An 18,907-nucleotide genomic window follows, 5' to 3' on the forward strand; every position below is an offset into this window, starting at 1 on the left:
TTACATCCCTAGGTAGGACATTAGAAAAAACTTCCTGTCAGGGTGGATACGCACTAGAATAATTTGTCTAGCAAGGTTGTGGAATCTCCATCATTGGAAATATTTAAAAGCCGATCAGAGGTGATCAGACATCTGTCAGAGGTGATCTAGATGGTAATCTAGTAGTTTCACAAGGTTTATTTTTAAAAAATTCAGACACAGATTTTTGTCTAAAACTAATTTGCCAGGGTAGACTTTTGAGGATTTCCCCCTAACATACTAGAATGGCTGAGGTGGCAATGAGCTGTCAGTGGTACCTTCACCAGTCACCCCAACTAGTTGTAGGGGGACAAGGCTAGGAAAAAAGTGCAATGCCTATGGGTCCCTTATGTTAATGATTCTAAACTTCTGGAACTGCCTCTTGGGATTAAATTGATCAACCGTCAGGCTGCTCTAATTTATGCCAGAGACCAAGACGGCTGCAGGATCAGGAAGTGTGAAAGTCATTTCTGTATCCTCCCTCCTGAGTTGTACTGAGCACTTTTTAGTCTTAGCTCAGGTTCTGGGCTTAGCCTGAGGTAAATGAAATGTGTTTTTACATATAACTACACATTTTAACAGAGAGCTGCAGAGCAATAACACCATGTCTACCATATTTCTTGCTGCTACGAGGCTAATGTCATAAGAAGTGTTTCATACATTTCTTTTGTATGTTAAGTGTCTTTCACTTTAAGTGGAAGGAAACCAGGGCTTTGCAGGAATCCTTGATAATACAAAGAGCTACTAAGTTTGATACTTAAAATGTATCAACATTATTACCAAAATGATGAAGAAAACCACCAGCCCCAACTGCATATTCAAAAATAAGGATATAACTCTCAGATCATGAGCATGGATTTGAAAAGCATCTATGCTTAGGCAAATGTGGGTATGCAGTGGTTGTGGTGTTGGCAGATGGTTTGGTCCCTACAGAACAGATGGGCACCACACAAACTAATCTAAGTTTCTAGAGCATCCTGTCTCGCTCCTGTCAAATATTACAGCTACAAGAAATAGCTATTTTCCAGAATCTCAAAGACTTTGCACTTTCTTGATATTTCATCTCCAATTACAGTGTTAAATGAATCATGAAAATAAACATATCTCCTCTAATAAACAGGATAATCCCATAAGATTCTAAATCCTTATTAACCCTATTGTAAACAGTGAATTTCAGTTTGCTGTGAAGAATAAAAGTTCTGAATTGTTCAGTGTATTGCTATGTGCCAGTTACAATTTCAGTTTTGGGGGGAGGCCTGGCTGTGTCATTCTTGTGGCAAGAATATATTCCTTGTGGATAAAAATGTGTTCTGTTCCACTGACTTCTTGATATTTGCTTCCTTCAGTTATTTCCAGGTAGCACGTTCTCTGTGCAGTTCTTTAGGCTTTCTCTAGTTAAATCAGAATTGGACCCTTACATATTGTTTGTGGGCATTCACTGTTGTTTTTCTTTTTTCAATGTGTAGATGAGGGGGCTTCCCTTCACCCATGTGATGACACATACTGTGGTCCTTTTCCTGAGTCCGAGCCTGAAGTAAAGGCTGTAGCTCACTTTCTTCGCAAGCGCCAGAAACAAATAAAGGCCTATCTGTCCTTTCATGCATATGCTCAGATGTTGCTGTACCCATACTCCTACAAGTATGCAACGATTCCAAATTTCAGTTGTGTGGTAAGTTCAATAGTTCTTGGAGATTACACATCATCATGTACTATTTCTGTTATTGTTTTATAGTGAGCAGAAGCAGTTCTCTAATACTTCATATTTAGCAATATTTGTCAGCTCTATTTATAGTTTTATCACTGGTGGTGTAACCTTTATTTTACTAGAATTAATGGTGACTCACTTAGTTTCTTCCATCAATCTATATAAAGTAATTTAAAGGATAATCAGAGGGGGTTTAATAAGTTTTATCATAGTTTATTAAATATTAGGCAAGACATGAGAAGTAATTCTTCTGTTTTACTCCTTGTTGATTAGGTCTAGTCAAGGGACTAGTTGACTGTCCAATAATAGACTAGTAAACTAGTTGTTTGGCTAACTTAGGGATGTAAATGTCTGTCAGGGATGGTCTAGATGTGGCTTGATCCTGCCATGAGTGCACGTGACTGGACTTGATCACCTCTCAAGGTCCCTTCCAGTCCTGTGATTTTATGGTTAATGGAAGCTGTTACCTAGCTGAAAGTCTGTCCCTATACTTTTGAAAAAACTGAAGTTATAAATACTTGATTAAAATTTTAAAGTATCAAATCTTTTTTCTAACAAAATGAAAATCTTTCAACTATTACATTTCATCCCAAAATAAAGCTTTTAACCTTGAATATTGCAACTCATTGAGGTAATGCCATTACCTCCCTTTGATCTGAGTAATCAGCAAATTATTAAGGTTTTGTAGCTGTCTCCTTTAAGAAAAAATGATGAAGAAGTTGGGGTGGGGGGTTGATGTAATCCTGCTTATTTACAAAATTTATATAACTGTCATTTCCCTGAATACATATTCTCTAGGGAACATTTACACAGCAGGGCTAAAGCCGAATTAAGCTATGCAATTTAAGCTACTTCAGTTGTGTAGCTTAAGTCGAAATAACTTATTTCAGCTTTTGGTTCTGTCTACACACCAGGAAGTCTGAGAGAGAGTACTCTTCCTCATACTTCCCTTACTCCTCGTAAAATTAGGGTTACAGGAGTTGGAGTAAGAAGTCCTCCAGCTCCCCATTATTTTGACATTGTCAAAATAACTGCTTGTAGTGTAGACATGGGCTATGTTATTTCAGAATAACGCTAGTTATACCGAAATAACGCCGCTGTGTAGACATACCCTTAGTTGCATGGATCTAGAGTATGGAATGAGGGTCTTAGTATTTCTTTTGGAGTATTAGGATAATTAAAAGATTATTCCTGACACCATTTCTGTTAAAACTTAATTGCACCAACTCCTAAAAGTTTCCTGTATCTGATGTCATGCAGCCAGGAGCTCGTGCTGCAGTTCCAGCCTCAGCCGCACAGCGGCTGGCTGGAGCACTAGCTCCAGTTTCCTGCTGGAAGGAGGAGGGGGTCAGGAGAGGCACATGCATGTCCCTGGGGCTGCCCCTGCCCATCCTGGGGGTGCAGCTCCTAGGAGCTAAGTGATTAACTGTCCCCCTTCCTGGCTACAGGCTTCTTGCTTTGGGAGGGGGCACAGCTGGGTGGCCTGAACACATGGGGTGCCGGGCTGCTCCCCGCGGGCTCTGAGAGGGCTCGGGGAGCCCTTTCCCCAGTGCTCCTCTGCACCCAGCCAAGCTGGGGACAGTGCTGGGAAGCCCCAGGCTCTGCCTGTCCCCAGTTCCGGAGCTGCAGCCTGCTGACAAAGGGCTGGTCCATGCAAGGAAGAGACTCTACTCCCTTCCCCCACCTCTCCTCACCCAGCGCTGTTGCCCAGCCGGTGAGTGTGGGATGTGGGGGCAAAGGAGGATACAGGGGCAGGATGGGAGGGGGCAGGAGTTTCACTGAGGAGGGATGGAGCAATGCAGGGGATCAGGCTGCAGAGGCAGGATGGGAGAGGGCAGTGGTTGCACTGAGGGGGCATAGGGCAATGTAGGGGATCAGGCTGTGAGGGAGGATCATGGGACTGAGGCTGGAGCAGAGGGGTGGGAGGGGGAGATACAATTTTACTTTGCCAGAGTTGCACTTTCCTTTATTCATCACTTCTTTCTCCAACTACCTATTTGGCTGCATTCTCACCCTCTCACCTTTATCTGTGTTACTCCCCCAAACTCCCTCTCATACCTCCACCCCACATCCTCTCCTGCTGCTAAACTGCCTTCCAGATCCTGCCCTCACCCTGTCCTGCATCCCTATCACAATTGCTGGCAGCCGTCCCACACATTGAACCCCTCATTTTTGTTCCCACCCCAGAGCCTAAGGGAGGTCACAAAATCCACTAACTCTGGAACCCTAGAAGAGTTAATCTGGCTTATAGGAAGCCCTGAACCCCAGTCCTCCCTGTCCCTTCTCCTTACCCCATGGGGTCTGGAGTGCCAGAGGAGTGAGGTGTCTCAGTTGGGGTCCACATCAGTGAGGGTGGGGGGGCGGTCTGGAGGAGGTTTTTTTGCTTCTCACTTTTGTGGTCCCCAAATGATTTTTCTGTGGATCAGTCAACCCCAACCCAAAAAAGGTTCCCCACCCCTGCCATAAATAAAGAAAACATTGAAACCTTTTGTGTTGGACATAATATTTTCCTTTATTTAAAATGAAGTTGGATAAACTAACACGAGAAAGTTAAAACATGTAATCTGTTTAATCATTTAAATTAAACTATTCTCCCCAGCTGCAGCACTAGTAAAATAGCTCCAGTGTAATTATATAATTAACAGTGAGTTTCCATTAGCAACTGGCAATCCGCAGAAAGGTTTGCATTGACCCAGATTGTCCACCAGGCACACAGTGGAGAGAGCCTCTCCCCTCCCTCCCAGGAGAATGGCACAGCCCAGGGCAGGAGTGTTACATCTTGGCACCCCACTTTGGAAAGGTTTCTGACTCCTATTCTAGAGGGAATTCTGCCTAAGTAAAATAGTGATTATTCTTAGATCAAAGAACACAAAACTCTAATATTGCATTCATCTGGAGAACAGAGAAAGCAAACCTACATTCACTGGCGAGACAGTGAAGGAGAAGATATAGCATTAGGAACACTTGGTCTTCCAATTCCAAGAAGAAAATTGCAGAATATCCTCAAGGACACATCTGATATGATGTGAGAATGTATCAAGCAAAGACAGAAACAGTCAGTGTATCAAGATATTAACTCTTGAGAGAGAATCTTAAAGGCTTTCCCACATCAGTAAATCTTTAATGCAACTTGCTCTACTCATCTGGATTCTTCATCTAGTCTATGTTGGGGAATCCTGGTCCACTCTCTACCTTTCCCATCTGTAGCATTTACATTAGAGCAGTGGTCCCCAACACGGTGCCCGCGGGCGCCATGGCACCCACGGGGCCATTTGTGTGCGCCCACCAAGTGCTCGGGGCTGGCCTGGCTCCGGGCACGTGGCACTATGTATGGTGCAGGAGCCGGCCCGGGCGCATGGCGCACAGTGAGCGCCGGCCCCAGGAACGTCGCAAATTAGCCGCCCGCGCTCTGGGCGCGCGGCGCTTCGGGGGGCGCCGGCCCCAGGCTCTTGGTGGGGGGGGAGCTGACACTGGGCGCGCGGCGCTTGGAGAGGGGGTCCGGTTCCGGGCGTGGCGCATTGAGGGGGGGGCTGGCCCCAGGCGCGTGGCGCTTGGGCAGGGGGGGGCAGCTCCGGGCGCGCGGCGCTTGGCGGGGGGGGGGGAAGGGCGCACGGCGCTTGGGCGGCGGAGCGGCTTCGGGCGCGCGGCGCTTGGCCGGGGGGGGCGCCGGCCCCAGGTGCGCAGCTATGGGGGGAGCCCCACCCCCGGGCGCCTAAGTGTCCCAGCAGGCAAACGGCCACGCCCCCTGGCGCCCAGCAGCCTCAGATGGTTGGGGACCACTGCATTAGAGGAAGTTGGTTTAACTATTATGGGTCTGTTCATTGGATCAGTGGAAGCCTTTCCATTGACTTCACTGGAGCTTGGATCAGGCCCTTTGAGAACCAGTGAGATATTAAGTGGAGCAGATATTTGAAAAGCAACAAAAGGCACCTTTAACAATAATCTCCAGTTAGGAGCCAACATCTCTGGACAATTATGGCTTTTAAATATAAAGCAATCAAAATAGACTGTATTAATGTTCTATTGACATCTTGGCCTTTGCATCTCTTTGTATTTCAATCTCACTAGCTCCTTGAATATTTTTGGGGGCAAGGAGACAAAAAGTACTTTTATATGGCTGAGCTAGTTCAGCACAAGCAGAAAACCTAGAAGAGAAACAAATGTAAGCGTGAAGCAGTTGGTAGATTTACTAAGGTTCCAGTATGCAAACAGAAGTGAACCATTGCAGGAAGCCTGAGGCACCAGTATGCTGTAGTATCACAGAGAAGGGAATTTGTGCAGAATGGATAGTACTCATATGATAATACAACTTGTATTTTTAAAACCATTTTCCAAACCCATCAGCATTTATGCTCCAGGGCAAGAGTTTGACTGTCTTAATGTACGGACATCAGTGTGGGCAGCTAAAAAGACTGTTTGTTTACATAATGTGAATGTAGTTTCATATTATTTACCTATAGCTAATGGTTAGTGCCATTTTAGCATCAAGATGTATTAATTTAAAGTATCTACCATAATCAAATATGGTAAAGCTTCAGCTCACTTGAACATTTGTGAAGAGCTGTACTGTGGAGGAAGTGGAGGAAAGCAGAATTATAATGAAACTTCTATCCCATTTCCTTCTCCTGTGGTTGACTGAGCGCGCTTTATTGGTTCAGATGGATTCCATGCACTGTGGTTAGCCAGCAAGTGAAAGCTATTCCAGGGACCACCACGTACAGGTGAGATTAGGAACATTTTAGTGTAAATAGGGTCTTTAAGTATTCCTGAGCAGAAAGAAAAGATGTTTCTGTCCAGTCCACTACATGCTAGGGTGCTGTCAGTCACTGTTTCAGTTAAAGTGGTAAATTATTCAGTGATGCTTTGAAATTGGAGTGCAGTATACTGGTAACAACATGAATAAATATTCTACTCTAACTCCATTATTAAGTTTCAGCTAAAGCCCATTAAGATCTTTAAAGGGAAGCTGTACTTCAGTCATTGTTTGGTATATGTCTGAACCAGTTATTTTAATCTGTAGGATTTCTTTTTTAATTTTAATTTACTACAAGTTGAACCTCTCTAGTTTGGCACCTTCAGCACCTGACCAGTGCTGAACCAGAGAATTTGCCGAACTATGGGAGGTCAGTACTGTCTAGCAGCATTACCAACACTTCAAATGTATATCAGAAGAGAAATAAGTCTAAGTAACATCCCCACCCCCTTTCACAGATCTCAAAGAACTACACTGAGTTTCTCTGTATTTTGGGCTAATTGGTAAGGTAGGAGCAGCACTGGGAAATGGCCAGTCTACACAGGATCACTCCTACCTCCAAACCTGTTGAATTTCCCACAGAACCTCATTTTAATATTAATTTAATTTCCTAGCTCCAGGTATTCTTTCCCCCTTGTGAGGTTGGGAGTACGTTTCTTCTACTACAAACCAACAGAAGAAACTATTAGCACAAACCAATAACCTAAGGGATTCTAAATGAGTACAATGGAATTTGTTCTTGGATAAAAATTAGTTTCTGCTCAAGTGAAAGCCACATACAGACTGAGCTCCCTGCCCAGTCCAAAACAAATTTTGTATAACCCTAATTGTTGGACAAATGAAATATCAGAGCCCATATGGGGCATCATTAAACAATTACAACCGATGCTTTGTGGAGAACACATCCTGAAAGGAATCTTCACATCTTCTCAGTCCAGAATCCACAAACTCAAAGTGGTACCAGACTTTGCTAAAATAGACACAAAGGGTGTGTCTACACTGGGCCACTTATTCCGGAAAATCAGCCGCTTTTCCGGAATAAGCCGCGAGCTGTCTACACTGGCCCTTGAATTTCCGGAAAAGCAACGATGCTGTACTGTACAAAATCAGCCGCTATTCCGGAAACCGTACGATGCTCCCGCTCGGGCATAAGTCCTTTTTCCGGAAAAGCTTTTCCGGAAAAGGGCCAGTGTAGACAGCTTTTCCGGAAAAGCAGAAGAAACGTAAAAAAGCGGTTTGGACGGCGGGAGACCCCGTAGAAGCCACGGACTTCCACATTACCCGAGGGCTTAAAGAGCACGCACACTACTGGCCGCACGTGGCAGGAGGCCCTCAGAGACCTCCCTTCCCAGCTCTGCGACGTGGCAAGTGTGCTGCCCAGCCACCTCAGCGGAGGCATGGCAGCTCGAGGTGGTCAGCCACCGTCACCCGGGGCAGAGGAGGAAGCCCCCAGGGGCCGGAAGCGCAGGGCCCCATCCTGGACCCCCAGGGAGCTGGAGGCCCTCCTGGACCTGTGGGAGGAGGAGGAGGGTCTCCATGACCTCCAGTCCTGCCGCCGGAATGCTGAGCTGTACACCCGGATGGCCCGGAACCTCGCCCAGCAAGGGCACCCCAGCCGCAACTGCGAGCAGGTCCGCTCGAAGGTTAAGGAGTTGCGGCTGGGGTACGTGTGGGCCACGGAGGGGAGGGGAGCAGGGCCTGATGCCTGCCCCTATTTTGAGCGGCTGAACTCATTTTTGGGCGAGCCAGCCCCGCAAGGCCCAGCTGTCCCCGTTGACACCTGCCAGCACCCCCCGATCATTCGTCCCACCGAACCGGAGGAGGAAGACGAGAGCAGCGGCACTTCGGGAGAGGAGGCCAGCGTTGCCACCCAGCAGGCCCCCTCCAGCAGCTCCTCTGTGGCCGGGGAGGAACCCACTGGTGAGTCTTTGAAGGTTACACTCCCAGAGGGCGGGGGGCGGAGGGCGGGGGGGAGCGAGACCCAAGTGTCCGGAGGGGGGAAGGGGAGAGCATGTCACTCAGGCCACGTGAGCTGCACGCTGCATAGCATGCGGCAGTTAGCAGCACGTGCAACCACGTGCAGCCTGGTGACTGAGCGGCAGGTGGCCGTGGCAGGCAGCTGCGGGCACGGCTGGGACCGTGCTTCTCACACACATTTCAGCGGGATCAGGGGGAAGGGTGGATGCCGGCTGGAACCGGCCAGGGCCCAAGGGACTCAGCCCAGAGCCTGCTGCTCCACCAAGGGGTGCAGCACAGGGAATGGCACACTGTCCCAGGCCTGGCTGTGAGGCACAGCCAGCTGCTCCTGGGATAAGTGCAGCGTCACAGTCCTGTGACCATGGACCGCCACCGAGCCGCTCACCTGCTCCCAGTGCCTTGGCAGGTTCCCCGAGGGAAGTCCCCACTGCAGCCACACCTGTCCCTGGGCTACCAGGCTTGCGGGAGGGATAGTGGGAGGGAGATGGGCCCCTGAGTTTTGCTGCAAGGATGGGACATCCCCCCACCCAGTCACCCTTTCTGGTTCTGACCAGGAGATATCGCACGCAATGGGATCTGAGAGCCCAGACCGCCACTGACAGGTGTGCTCCCAGGCACTGCGTGGGGATGCATCTCGCTCCCTGTCAAACACCAGTGATTAGCCCTAAGCTTTTCACAGTGTCCACCGGCAGGGAGTTCCACAGGTGAACGCAGCACAAGCACCCTCCTGCCCTGCACGGAGCCAGGATACAGACCGGTGCTTACAATACTGCAGGGAGGACCCTACTCCCAGGGGTGGTCCTTCTTGCCAACATACAACACCCCCCGGGAGCAGGAGGGGAACTGAGTGGGCCCAAGCCACAACTGTGCGGTCACCTGGGGCTCTGGGGTGGAGGGCATGGAGGTGTGGGGACAGTGGATGGCCTGCCTGACTGACCCGTCCTTTCTTCTCTTCCCTGCAGCGGGACCCAGCACCAGACCCGCGACTCCAGCAGCAGCGGCACCCCCAGCTGCCCAAGCCCGGAGGACCAGGCTCCGACACCGGGACCAGCTGCTTCGGCATCATGTCACCGCGGTGGAGGGGATCCAGACCTCCATTGCGGAGCGTGTGCAGGGGGACCAGGAGTGGCGGCAGGAGGGATGGGCTGCGTTCCTGGAGGAATGCCGCGAGATGCGTGCCACAATGGGCACCCTGACGGCACATTTAATACATGCCATCCATTATGGCATGGCCGGACCGCATGCCCCCGCCATCCCTCCGGGAGCACAGCCCATGCCCCCTCCTATCCCTGCTCCTCTCCCAGCTCCTGCTCCTCTCCCTGCTCCTGCTCATGCTCCTGCCCCTGACCCTGACCGTGCTCCTGCTCCTGACCCTGCTCATGCTCCTGCTCCTGACCCTGACCCTGCTCATGCTCCTGACCCTGACCCTGCTCATGCTCCTGCTCCTGACCCTGAAGACCGTGCTCCTACTCGTGCTTTTACTCGTGCTCCTACTCGTGCTCCTACTCGTGGGCACCTCAGCGTGCAGGCTGCCCCAACGCGGTCTGCCCAGCGTGGGCAGGTCCGCCCCCAGAGGGGCGCTCGCAGGGGCCACCCGTCCCAGTAACTGCCCCTCCCTCCTTCTCCCAGTTAAAGGTCCCCCCCCTCCTTCTCCCAGTTAAAGGTCCCCCCCTCCTTCTCGCAGTTAAAGGTCCCCCCCCGTCCTTCTCGCAGTTAAAGGTCCCCCCCCTCCTTCTCGCAGTTAAAGGTCCCCCCCGTCCTTCTCGCAGTTAAAGCTCCCCCCCCCCCTCCTTTGTAAATAAAAAGTTCTGTTTTCATTTCAATCTTGTGTGGTTATTGTGTTCCTCTAGTAACTGTACAGAAATTATGTGAGATGCCAATTAGCCACTTCAATTTAAGAGGGTTACAACTGTGGACAACAAATTCATGACTCTATCACCGGGGGGGGGGAGGGGGGGGGGCTTTTTCAGTGGTCATTGGTTCGCGGCGCATAAAGAAATACTGCGACTTTTCAGTAAAGATGTAAACCAGAAACTATATTTACATAGCAACAAACAAGCAGAAAAAAATGGTTACAAGATGCAGTACAGTACAGATTCAAAAACATAAGTTAGGCGCAGGGAGGACGATTGTGGTGTTGCTGGCCACCTCGATCCTTTGGTCCTTCCGGGCCTCAGGAGAGGAACAGCCAGGAGATCCCTCGACGGATGATTGTGGTGTTGCTGGCCATGTCAGTCCTTTGGGCCTTCCGGGCCTCAGGAGAGGAACAGCCAGGAGATCCATTGAAGATGGCACTGATGTAAGCCTTCCACACAAGTCCCAAATCCTGTTGGCTGTTCCTCAGGACGGCGATGGTGGCCTAAACCCTAGCCTAACTTAAAAGAAAAACCCTAACTACACCCGACGCACCCGACGAACAGACTCGATGACGGCCGCGATGTGCTGTGACCCGACGCTTTACTATACTATGGGGGGGGGGGGAGGTAAGGAGAGGAGGTGGGGAAGGGTAGGAGCTGGGACGGAGTACTCTGGGGTGACCCAAGCGACCCTGCTACGGGGCTTGGGCAAACATGTCCACCAGGGCCTCTCTAATACGCACCGCCTCCTGGCGCGCCTGGCGGATGGCAGCTGTGTCGGGCTGGTCCAAGGTCTGTGCCTCAGCTGCCACCCATGCAGGGAGGAAGGCCTCCCCACTGCGCTCCACAATATTGTGGAGCACGCAGCACGCGGCCAGCACTTCCGTTGCATTCTGCTCACCCATGTCGAGACGGGTGAGCAAACAACGGAAGCGGCCTTTTAACCGTCCAAACGCCAGCTCCACTGGGTTTCGGGCCCGGTTGAGGCGGTCGTTGAACCGGGCCCGGTTCTGGTCCGGCTGCCCCGTGTAGGGCCGCATGAGCCAGGGCATCAGGGGGTAGGCCGCATCCCTGACGATGCAGATGGGCATCGGCACATTCCCGACAGTCAAGTCCCGCTGGGGGAAGTAGGTGCCCGCCGCCAACCTCTGAAATAGTCCTGAGTTCCGGAGGATGCGGGCGTCGTGTGCCCGGCTGGACCAGCCGCCGTAGATGTCCAGGAAGCGACCCCGGTGATCCACGAGGGCTTGCAGGACGATGGAGCAGTACCCCTTTCTGTTCATAAAGTGGGCTGCTCGATGCTCCGGGGCCCGGATGGCGATGTGGGTGGCGTCCAGGGCTCCCCCGCAGTTGGGGAACCCGAGGGCAGCGAAGCCGGCCATGGTCTCATCGACGTCGCGCAGGCGGATGATTCTTGGCAGCAGGACGTCGTTGATGGCGTGGACGACCTGCAGAAGGGTGCAGAGAAACACAAGGGAACACATTAAATACAGCCAGGGGTGAGTGTGCGCTCCCTTGGGTCCCCCCCTTGATTCCCTCTGTCCACACACACACACACACACAGGGCCCCCCACGCCCCCCCCCACCAGTGGGCCGGTGCAAGGGAGGGACGGTCGAAACCCCTGAGTGACCCAGCCTGGAGTCTTGGGTGTCCCTGGGCCTGGAGTGGAGCACCCTCCCCCCATCTCACTCCCCCTGGGACTTACCTGGATGACGATAACGCCAACGGTGGATCTTCCCACCCCGAACTGGTGTGCCACCGAGCGGTAGCTGTCCGGTGTGGCCAGCTTCCACAGCGCGATGGCAACCCTCTTGTTGACGGGGATGGGTGCCCGCAGCCGGGTGGCGGTTCTCTGCAGCGCGGGGGTCAGCCAGGTGCACAGCATCAAGAAGGTCCGCTTTCTCATTCGGAAATTCCGGATCCACTGGTAGTCGTCCCATCGTCCGAGGACCACACGGTCCCACCAGTCGGTGCTCGTTTCCAAAGTCCAAATGGGCCGGTCTATCGTCGGGTGCTGATGCCACGCGGTTGCCAGGACCTCCCTGGTGAGGGAGTCCAAGGCAATCTCTGCCTCCTGGTACATGAACACCAGGGCACCAGCCTGCAGCACGAGCTCCAGGCACCTGTACAGGTCTAACAGGGGCCCGAGCAGGTACATGGCCACCCACGGCTCCATAGCAGACAGTGCAGAGCAGAAAAAATAAAATGCCAGGAAAAGCTGCTGGGGGGCCAAAGGGTGGTGTCCCCAAAACTCACAGGGCAACCACCGACCCTGTGAAGGGTGCCAGTCTCTGGCAGAGGTCACAAGGCACGGGAGCACGAGACAAACGGCTGCCCGGCGAGACCCCTTTAACCACGCGTCTGGACGGAGCTCCGGCCCCGCCCCCGGAAAGGTCTGGTGGCCTTTGCCCTTTTCAAAATGGTTCCGGGCTTTTTGCTTTTCCGGAAAAGCGCATCGTTATCGCGGAAACTCCGTGGCCAATGTAGACGCTCCTTTTCCGGAAAAGCTGAAAACGGAATGTATTCCGTTTTAAGCATTTCCGGAAATTCATGCCAGTGTAGACGTAGCCATTAACTTGCAGATATCTTCACTGCTGCAACAATCAACACATTTCAAGATTCATGGATCCTACTCATGGCTATTAAAATATGCAGGGACATTACCCCAATTACTACTATGTGGGTGAAATCAGACAATCACTACACACCTAATAAACTCACAAATGATAAAATACAAAACCAACTTATCAGTGGGTGAACATTTTCACAAAACAGTCACTCCATACTGGTCTTTTCTGTCCTCCTCCTCCTCAAAGAAAACCAGCACAACACCTTCAAAAGATGAGCCTGGAAGCTTCCATTCATAATTTTGTGACATTAAAAATTATATGACTAATAAAGACACTGAATTTATGGTTTATTACAACAATCCATAACCTACTAACCGCACTTTTTTGTCCTATAACTTCAGAGGTGTCACAATGTGTTTTATGTGGCCAGGTAAGACCTTTCAAGTAAACTACTAGCTTTAAACAAATTATCTGTTCCATCTTGTATTTAGCTTGTGAGGTGTAGTACCATTTTGATCTGAAGAGCAGGTCAAAAGCTTGTCTCTTTCACCAACAGAAGTTGGTCTAATAAGGTGAGTGAGATTGGTTTGGGCATGATATTGACAAATCCAAGTAGGCTCTTTCTTATCACCTTATTATCCTGTAGGGCTACAACTACACTGCCATCTCTTGAGCAAGAAAATATGCAAATGAGGCAAAGCGGAGAATATTGCATGGCCATATGAGCTGCCATTTTTGTGCAAAAACCCCCTCTTGCACAAGAGCCATTCTGCTGCTTTTTTTCAGGAAGATCAGCTCTTGCACAAGAGGGGGGTTTTGCGCAAAAGCCTCTTGCACAAAAATGGCACCTCATTAAGTATGCAAATGAGACGCAATGATATTCACCGCTTTGCCTCATTTGTATATTTTCTTGCCCAAGAGAGGAAAGTGTAGATGTAGCCTAGATGTTCATAAATTGATTATTTAACAATTTCTTCAAATATCTTTCCAGGTATCAAAGTTGAGCTGACTGCTCTACAATTACCTGGGGCTTTTGTTCCCCTTTTAAAGATAAGCAAATATAGTACAGTACCTTATCCAGTACTCTGGGACTTCATGAGTCCTCTGTAGGTTCCTGAAGATATTGGTTCCGAGATTGCTTCAGCTAGTTCTTAAATACCATAGGATAATTTTTAGCAGGCCCTCCCAACTTGAATATAGCTAACCTATCTAAATGTTCATTAACAAGTTATTTCCCTATTCAAACTTGTGTTATTAATATTAATTGTGTTAAGCATCTGTTCACACTAAACTTTTTATAGAAGACTCATGTATTTTGATTTAACCTTTTGGATGTCATCCCTTATTAGCTATTTTTACCTGAATAGTAGTGAAACTACACTTCCATTCATTTTCCTGTTGATCTTCATATATTTATAGCATCTCTTCTTACTGCCTTTTGTGTCCCTTGCTAGCTGTAACTTATTTGTGCCAAAGCCTTTCTGATTTGTTTGTGTTGAGTATTGTTTTGACCTCATCCTTAGTAATTTATCTACCTACCCACTTTTTGCAAGGCTCCCTTTTGACTAGTTCCTGATGCAGCCATGTTGACCTCTTATATTTCCTTCACACTAGGATAGCAGGCTGTTGTGTTTAATGCTGTCTCTTTGAAAGACCACAAGTTCTCCTGAAAATATGCTAAGTTAGGGTCCATGGGACCATCAAACCTAGAATTGCATTAGGAGCACGTATTTTGTAGATAAAGTTCCAGCCCCATTACAGACATTAATGTGAAGTCTAATGTATCTATTTTCCCCCCCTATACACAGGAATCTGCAGCTTATAATGCTGTTAATGCTCTTCAGTCCGCTTACGGTATAAGATACAGATATGGCCCAGCTTCTAGCACTTTGTGTAAGTTCCTCTCATAAACTTTGGTCGGTTTGTTACTTTGACCTAGATATGATATAAAGGGTACTATAAAAAAGGAAGCAAATATTGTCTAAAATGAACTTTGATCAGATTGTACTAAGGAAGGAAGGAAGATGGGAGATATAGCTGATTAAATCCACCTGCACTACTGGTGGAGCTAAATTCAACAGTTTCTGGAGAGAAAAGAAGAAAGATACAAGGAATATGTCCAGTGAACTGCAGGAAATTTTAGCAAACATAAAGATCAATACAAAAGTTCACAACAAGATATTTAATAATTAAATCTTGAGAGCAAATTAGTTTACAGGAAAGACATCCATACTCTAGTTCTCTCCCTTTGTAATTGAGAGATTACTGCATATACTGTTCATTCAAAAACTGAGGTGATCTTTTTGAAAGCTGGGTTTAGAATACCCCAGTTTCTCACTAAGAATAAATAAGAGCAAGCATATCTGTATTTGGAAAGTATGTACAAAAATTGAATTCAGATGCTTATTCTTTCCCCAACAGCAAAGGTTAGAAAGAGAAAAGTTCAGTAGTTTTCTACTACATTATAAACTTTTTGCTGGGACCCTTTGATTTGTTAACCATTTGAAGACCCTTATATAGATAAAAGGTCAAATTAAAATCAATTGGACCATGCAAAGTAAGGATCCACATGGTTGGAGACTTTTGCAGAGCTGAGGCCTTTCATTGTAATCTCTTGAGAACAGGGACAGCATCTTCCTTTAAGTTCTGTACAACAGGGAGCAAATGTTCAGCAAATGAAGTAGGAGAAAAGAGAATGTAAAGAAATATTCCTGGTGTGAACATTTTTTAAAGAATAAGACAATTATTAACTTTCCCCAAATTAAAGGAAGGCCTAATCATATATGATGCTATGCCCATGAACTTCTGTGAGAGATGAGGATGCTCAGTACCATAGAGGATAAGACACTGAGTTTTAAGTATTTACTAAGGCTATGTCTGCACTAAGAAACTATTTTGCAATTATTAAATTGAACTTAAGAACTCCTGATTTAACAAAATCAATATAACATTTCCACACTATGGGGAATCCTCAAAAATAGTCTGAGGTGGGCTCTGTTAATGTGGATGCACTACCTCGAATTAGAGACCCAGGAAACCCTGGGGAGTTCTAATTACAGGCAGTCTCCGAGTTACGCGGATCTGACTTATGTCGGATCCGCAGTTACGAACGGGGCTTTTCTCGCCCCGGAGGACGGGAGCGGTGGGACGCCCAGATGTGCCGCGGTCCGCCGCCCCCGTGCTCTGCGGCTTTGCTCCCCGTCTCCCGACCAGCAGACCAGGGAGATGGGGAGCAAAGCCTCGGAGCACGCCCGCAGCGGGACAGCCCAAGCGCGCCTGGACTGTCCCGCTGCCCGCGTGCTCTGCGGCTTTGCTCCGTGTGTCCCAGGTCAGCAGACCAGGAAGACGGAGCAAAGCCGTGGAGGACTTGGGCGGTCCCGCCACCCCCGTCTCCCTGGTCTGCTGGGGGGGTGCAGCTAGTGCCCCCCCCAGCAGACCAGGCTTTTCTTGCCTACCCCTGGGGTAGAGCAGCTGGGGGCTGCTGGGATGGTCCCGCAGCGCCGCTCCGGACCAACCCGGCAGCACCCCAGCTGCTCTGCCCCAGGTGTCCTGATTCAGCCGCTGCTGGTCAGTTTCAGCTGATGCCAGTTCCGACTTACATACAGATTCAACTTAAGAACAAACCTACAGTCCCTATCTTGTACGTAACCCGGGGACTGCCTGTACTCTGGGAAGTAATTATTTGCACCGGAGTGTCCACACTTCCATTATTTCGAAATAACTATTTCGGAATGAATGTTATTCCTGATGAAAAGTAGGACTACAGATTTTGAATTCCTCAGCCCATTATTTTGAAATAACAGGCTTCGTAATGTGGATGCTCTGCTTATAAATTTGACCTGGGGGATTGGGGAGGTCTTAAATAAAGTCCTAGTGTACTTAAGACTCTTAGCCCTGGTCTACAAAATTCTTGTACTTATTATACCAGTATATTTCTTTCAACGGGACAAACAAATCATGATATTTTTTTCCTTCCCCAGATGTGAGCTCTGGTAGTTCTATGGACTGGGCCTACAAAAATGGCATCCCCTATGCATTTGCATTTGAGCTGCGTGACACCGGCCATTTTGGATTTTTACTTCCTGAGACTCTCATCAAACCCACTTGTACAGAGACCATGCTAGCAGTTAAAAATATAACTATGCATTTGCTAAAGAAGTGTCATTAAGAGTTATATTTAGGATCCAGAACTTAACTAAGGTTTTACTTCAGGTGTTCATTAAATAGACACTGTCAAGTCATTGCAATTCTAAATCTGACATTTTAAAACTGTGGCTCTCAGAAAATGTGGTAATTATTCTACCTTAGAGGGTTGGAAGGTGAAATTCCTTTCAACTTCTACGATCCAGAAGTCCTACTAAGTTAATGTGTCACATCTGTAGTTTGTTCACAGCAAAATACTCTGTCCTTATTAGCAATGTAAGGTTTTGAATCTGAACCACTGAAATAGTGGAATTTTTGCCCCTAACTTCAGTTGGAGAAAGATTCTGTCCACAATACAGTTGTGGAGCCAAATTCTGGCAGGTTCCCCACATTGAAGACTGCAAGGTAACCCACACACATAACTATGGGGCACAATTAGCTACCCTATTCCTTCCATTCTCCCATACATTACAGCATCAGTAGGAACCGTGGAGGAACATTCCAGAGTGCTGTCTATGGGTCAATATAGTTCATAAGTTTCTTACATGTATGTCCCTGAGCAAGGCATTGGACTGTCTACATCAGTGTTTCTCAGCCAGTGGTACAAGTCTGGGGGGTACATCAACCCAACTGAAATTTGGAGAAAGCAGAATTTTTGTTTTAAGTTTTACAGTGTTTCATTATTTTTGTACTTTTTACACCCAAACATTTCATCACCTGCTCTGCTACGATTAAGTTATTTAAACAACTTTGTTGCAATGGTAGAAAAAAATGTTGTGTGTCTGAAAACTGTAGGTACTGGGGGTACTTATACTTTTTTTTTTAAAGGGGGTACTTTATAAAAAAAAAATTGAGAAACTCTGGTCTCCATATATCCTTAGTAGGAATTATCCATATGTGGTACATGGTTGTTGCTGGCCAGATTATAGACAGAATACTGTGTGATTTCTTCACCATATAAGTCTGTACTTTGAAGATCATGTTATGTAGTGCCAGAATTTAACTTCTTGTTTTAAAATAGAGACCAACATATTACCTTGTATAAATATACATTTTAAAAGTTGTGTGTTCCCTGTAATTAAGAATTATAATTGAACATTAATAGATAACAGACATCCATACAGTGGAATATTATAATGAAATAATTTGCAGTGACTGTGGACTTGAACAAGTTTATCAGCTTTTGTATATGGATATAGCTGTGGGCAATGAAGTTACACCAATTTGCACCATCTGAGGATTTGTCACTTAATAGAAACTACAATTTATAGGCTATAACTTAAGTACTTCCAGAGAGTGCCCTGTGGTTACATGGCTACTCAAGGTTGGTTTTTTTAAATGTTTTAAAGGCATGGATAATAGATGTTTAACTGAGTGGGACATAAAATGTGGACGCTTTGAAGCTGACAAGTTTCCATTGAAGAAGCATGATTTTGGAAATAACAATGCTGAAAGCACAGTGTTGTGACTGTGAGATTGGTATTTTCAGAATAGTATTTTTGTTGCTAGAACTTCAAAATTTTAGGTTTCAGTATTTTTGTTTTGAGTTGAATTTTCTGCCATAAAGTTTTAAATAAATCACACTTCTTAATAAAATCTTCAGACGAATTCCTTCCATATTGCTTCCTTGCCCCTCTTTGTAATGTCATCTCTTGATCACAGAAAATATAGTTATTGAAGTCCTTGGATCAGAGAAAGGCACTTATGTGTCTACAGCATCATGAATATCTATGTTATATATAAAAATATCTACAGAACTCAAAGTCAAAAGTACTAGAAGCTGCATTCTGAAACCCTTAATCACATGGAATATAGCCATCTTCAGTGACTAGTTTTATTGTTTTCAGCTGGGCTACTTGTACAGTAAAGATGGCAAAATCTGGT

General features: G+C 47.5%; 1 protein-coding gene across 3 annotated transcripts in view; it reads left to right on the top strand.

Moving 5' to 3' along the window:
• Positions 1–18,619, top strand: part of CPA6 (carboxypeptidase A6) — a 111,267-nt gene extending 92,648 nt beyond the window's left edge. For all 3 annotated transcript variants that reach the window (XM_089776233.1, XM_006131487.5, XM_089776234.1), the window contains 3 exons: positions 1,485–1,687; positions 14,689–14,773; positions 16,861–18,619. In XM_089776233.1, the coding sequence (XP_089632359.1) occupies positions 1,485–1,687; positions 14,689–14,773; positions 16,861–17,048 (476 nt within the window). In that variant the 3' untranslated portion in view covers positions 17,049–18,619. The remainder of the gene's footprint in view (positions 1–1,484; positions 1,688–14,688; positions 14,774–16,860) is intronic.
• The last annotated feature ends 288 nt before the right edge of the window (positions 18,620–18,907 follow it).

Source organism: Pelodiscus sinensis, chromosome 2 (assembly GCF_052426305.1).
Source record: "Pelodiscus sinensis isolate ZL-2025 chromosome 2, ASM5242630v1, whole genome shotgun sequence".
NCBI classification, from domain to species: domain Eukaryota; kingdom Metazoa; phylum Chordata; order Testudines; family Trionychidae; genus Pelodiscus; species Pelodiscus sinensis.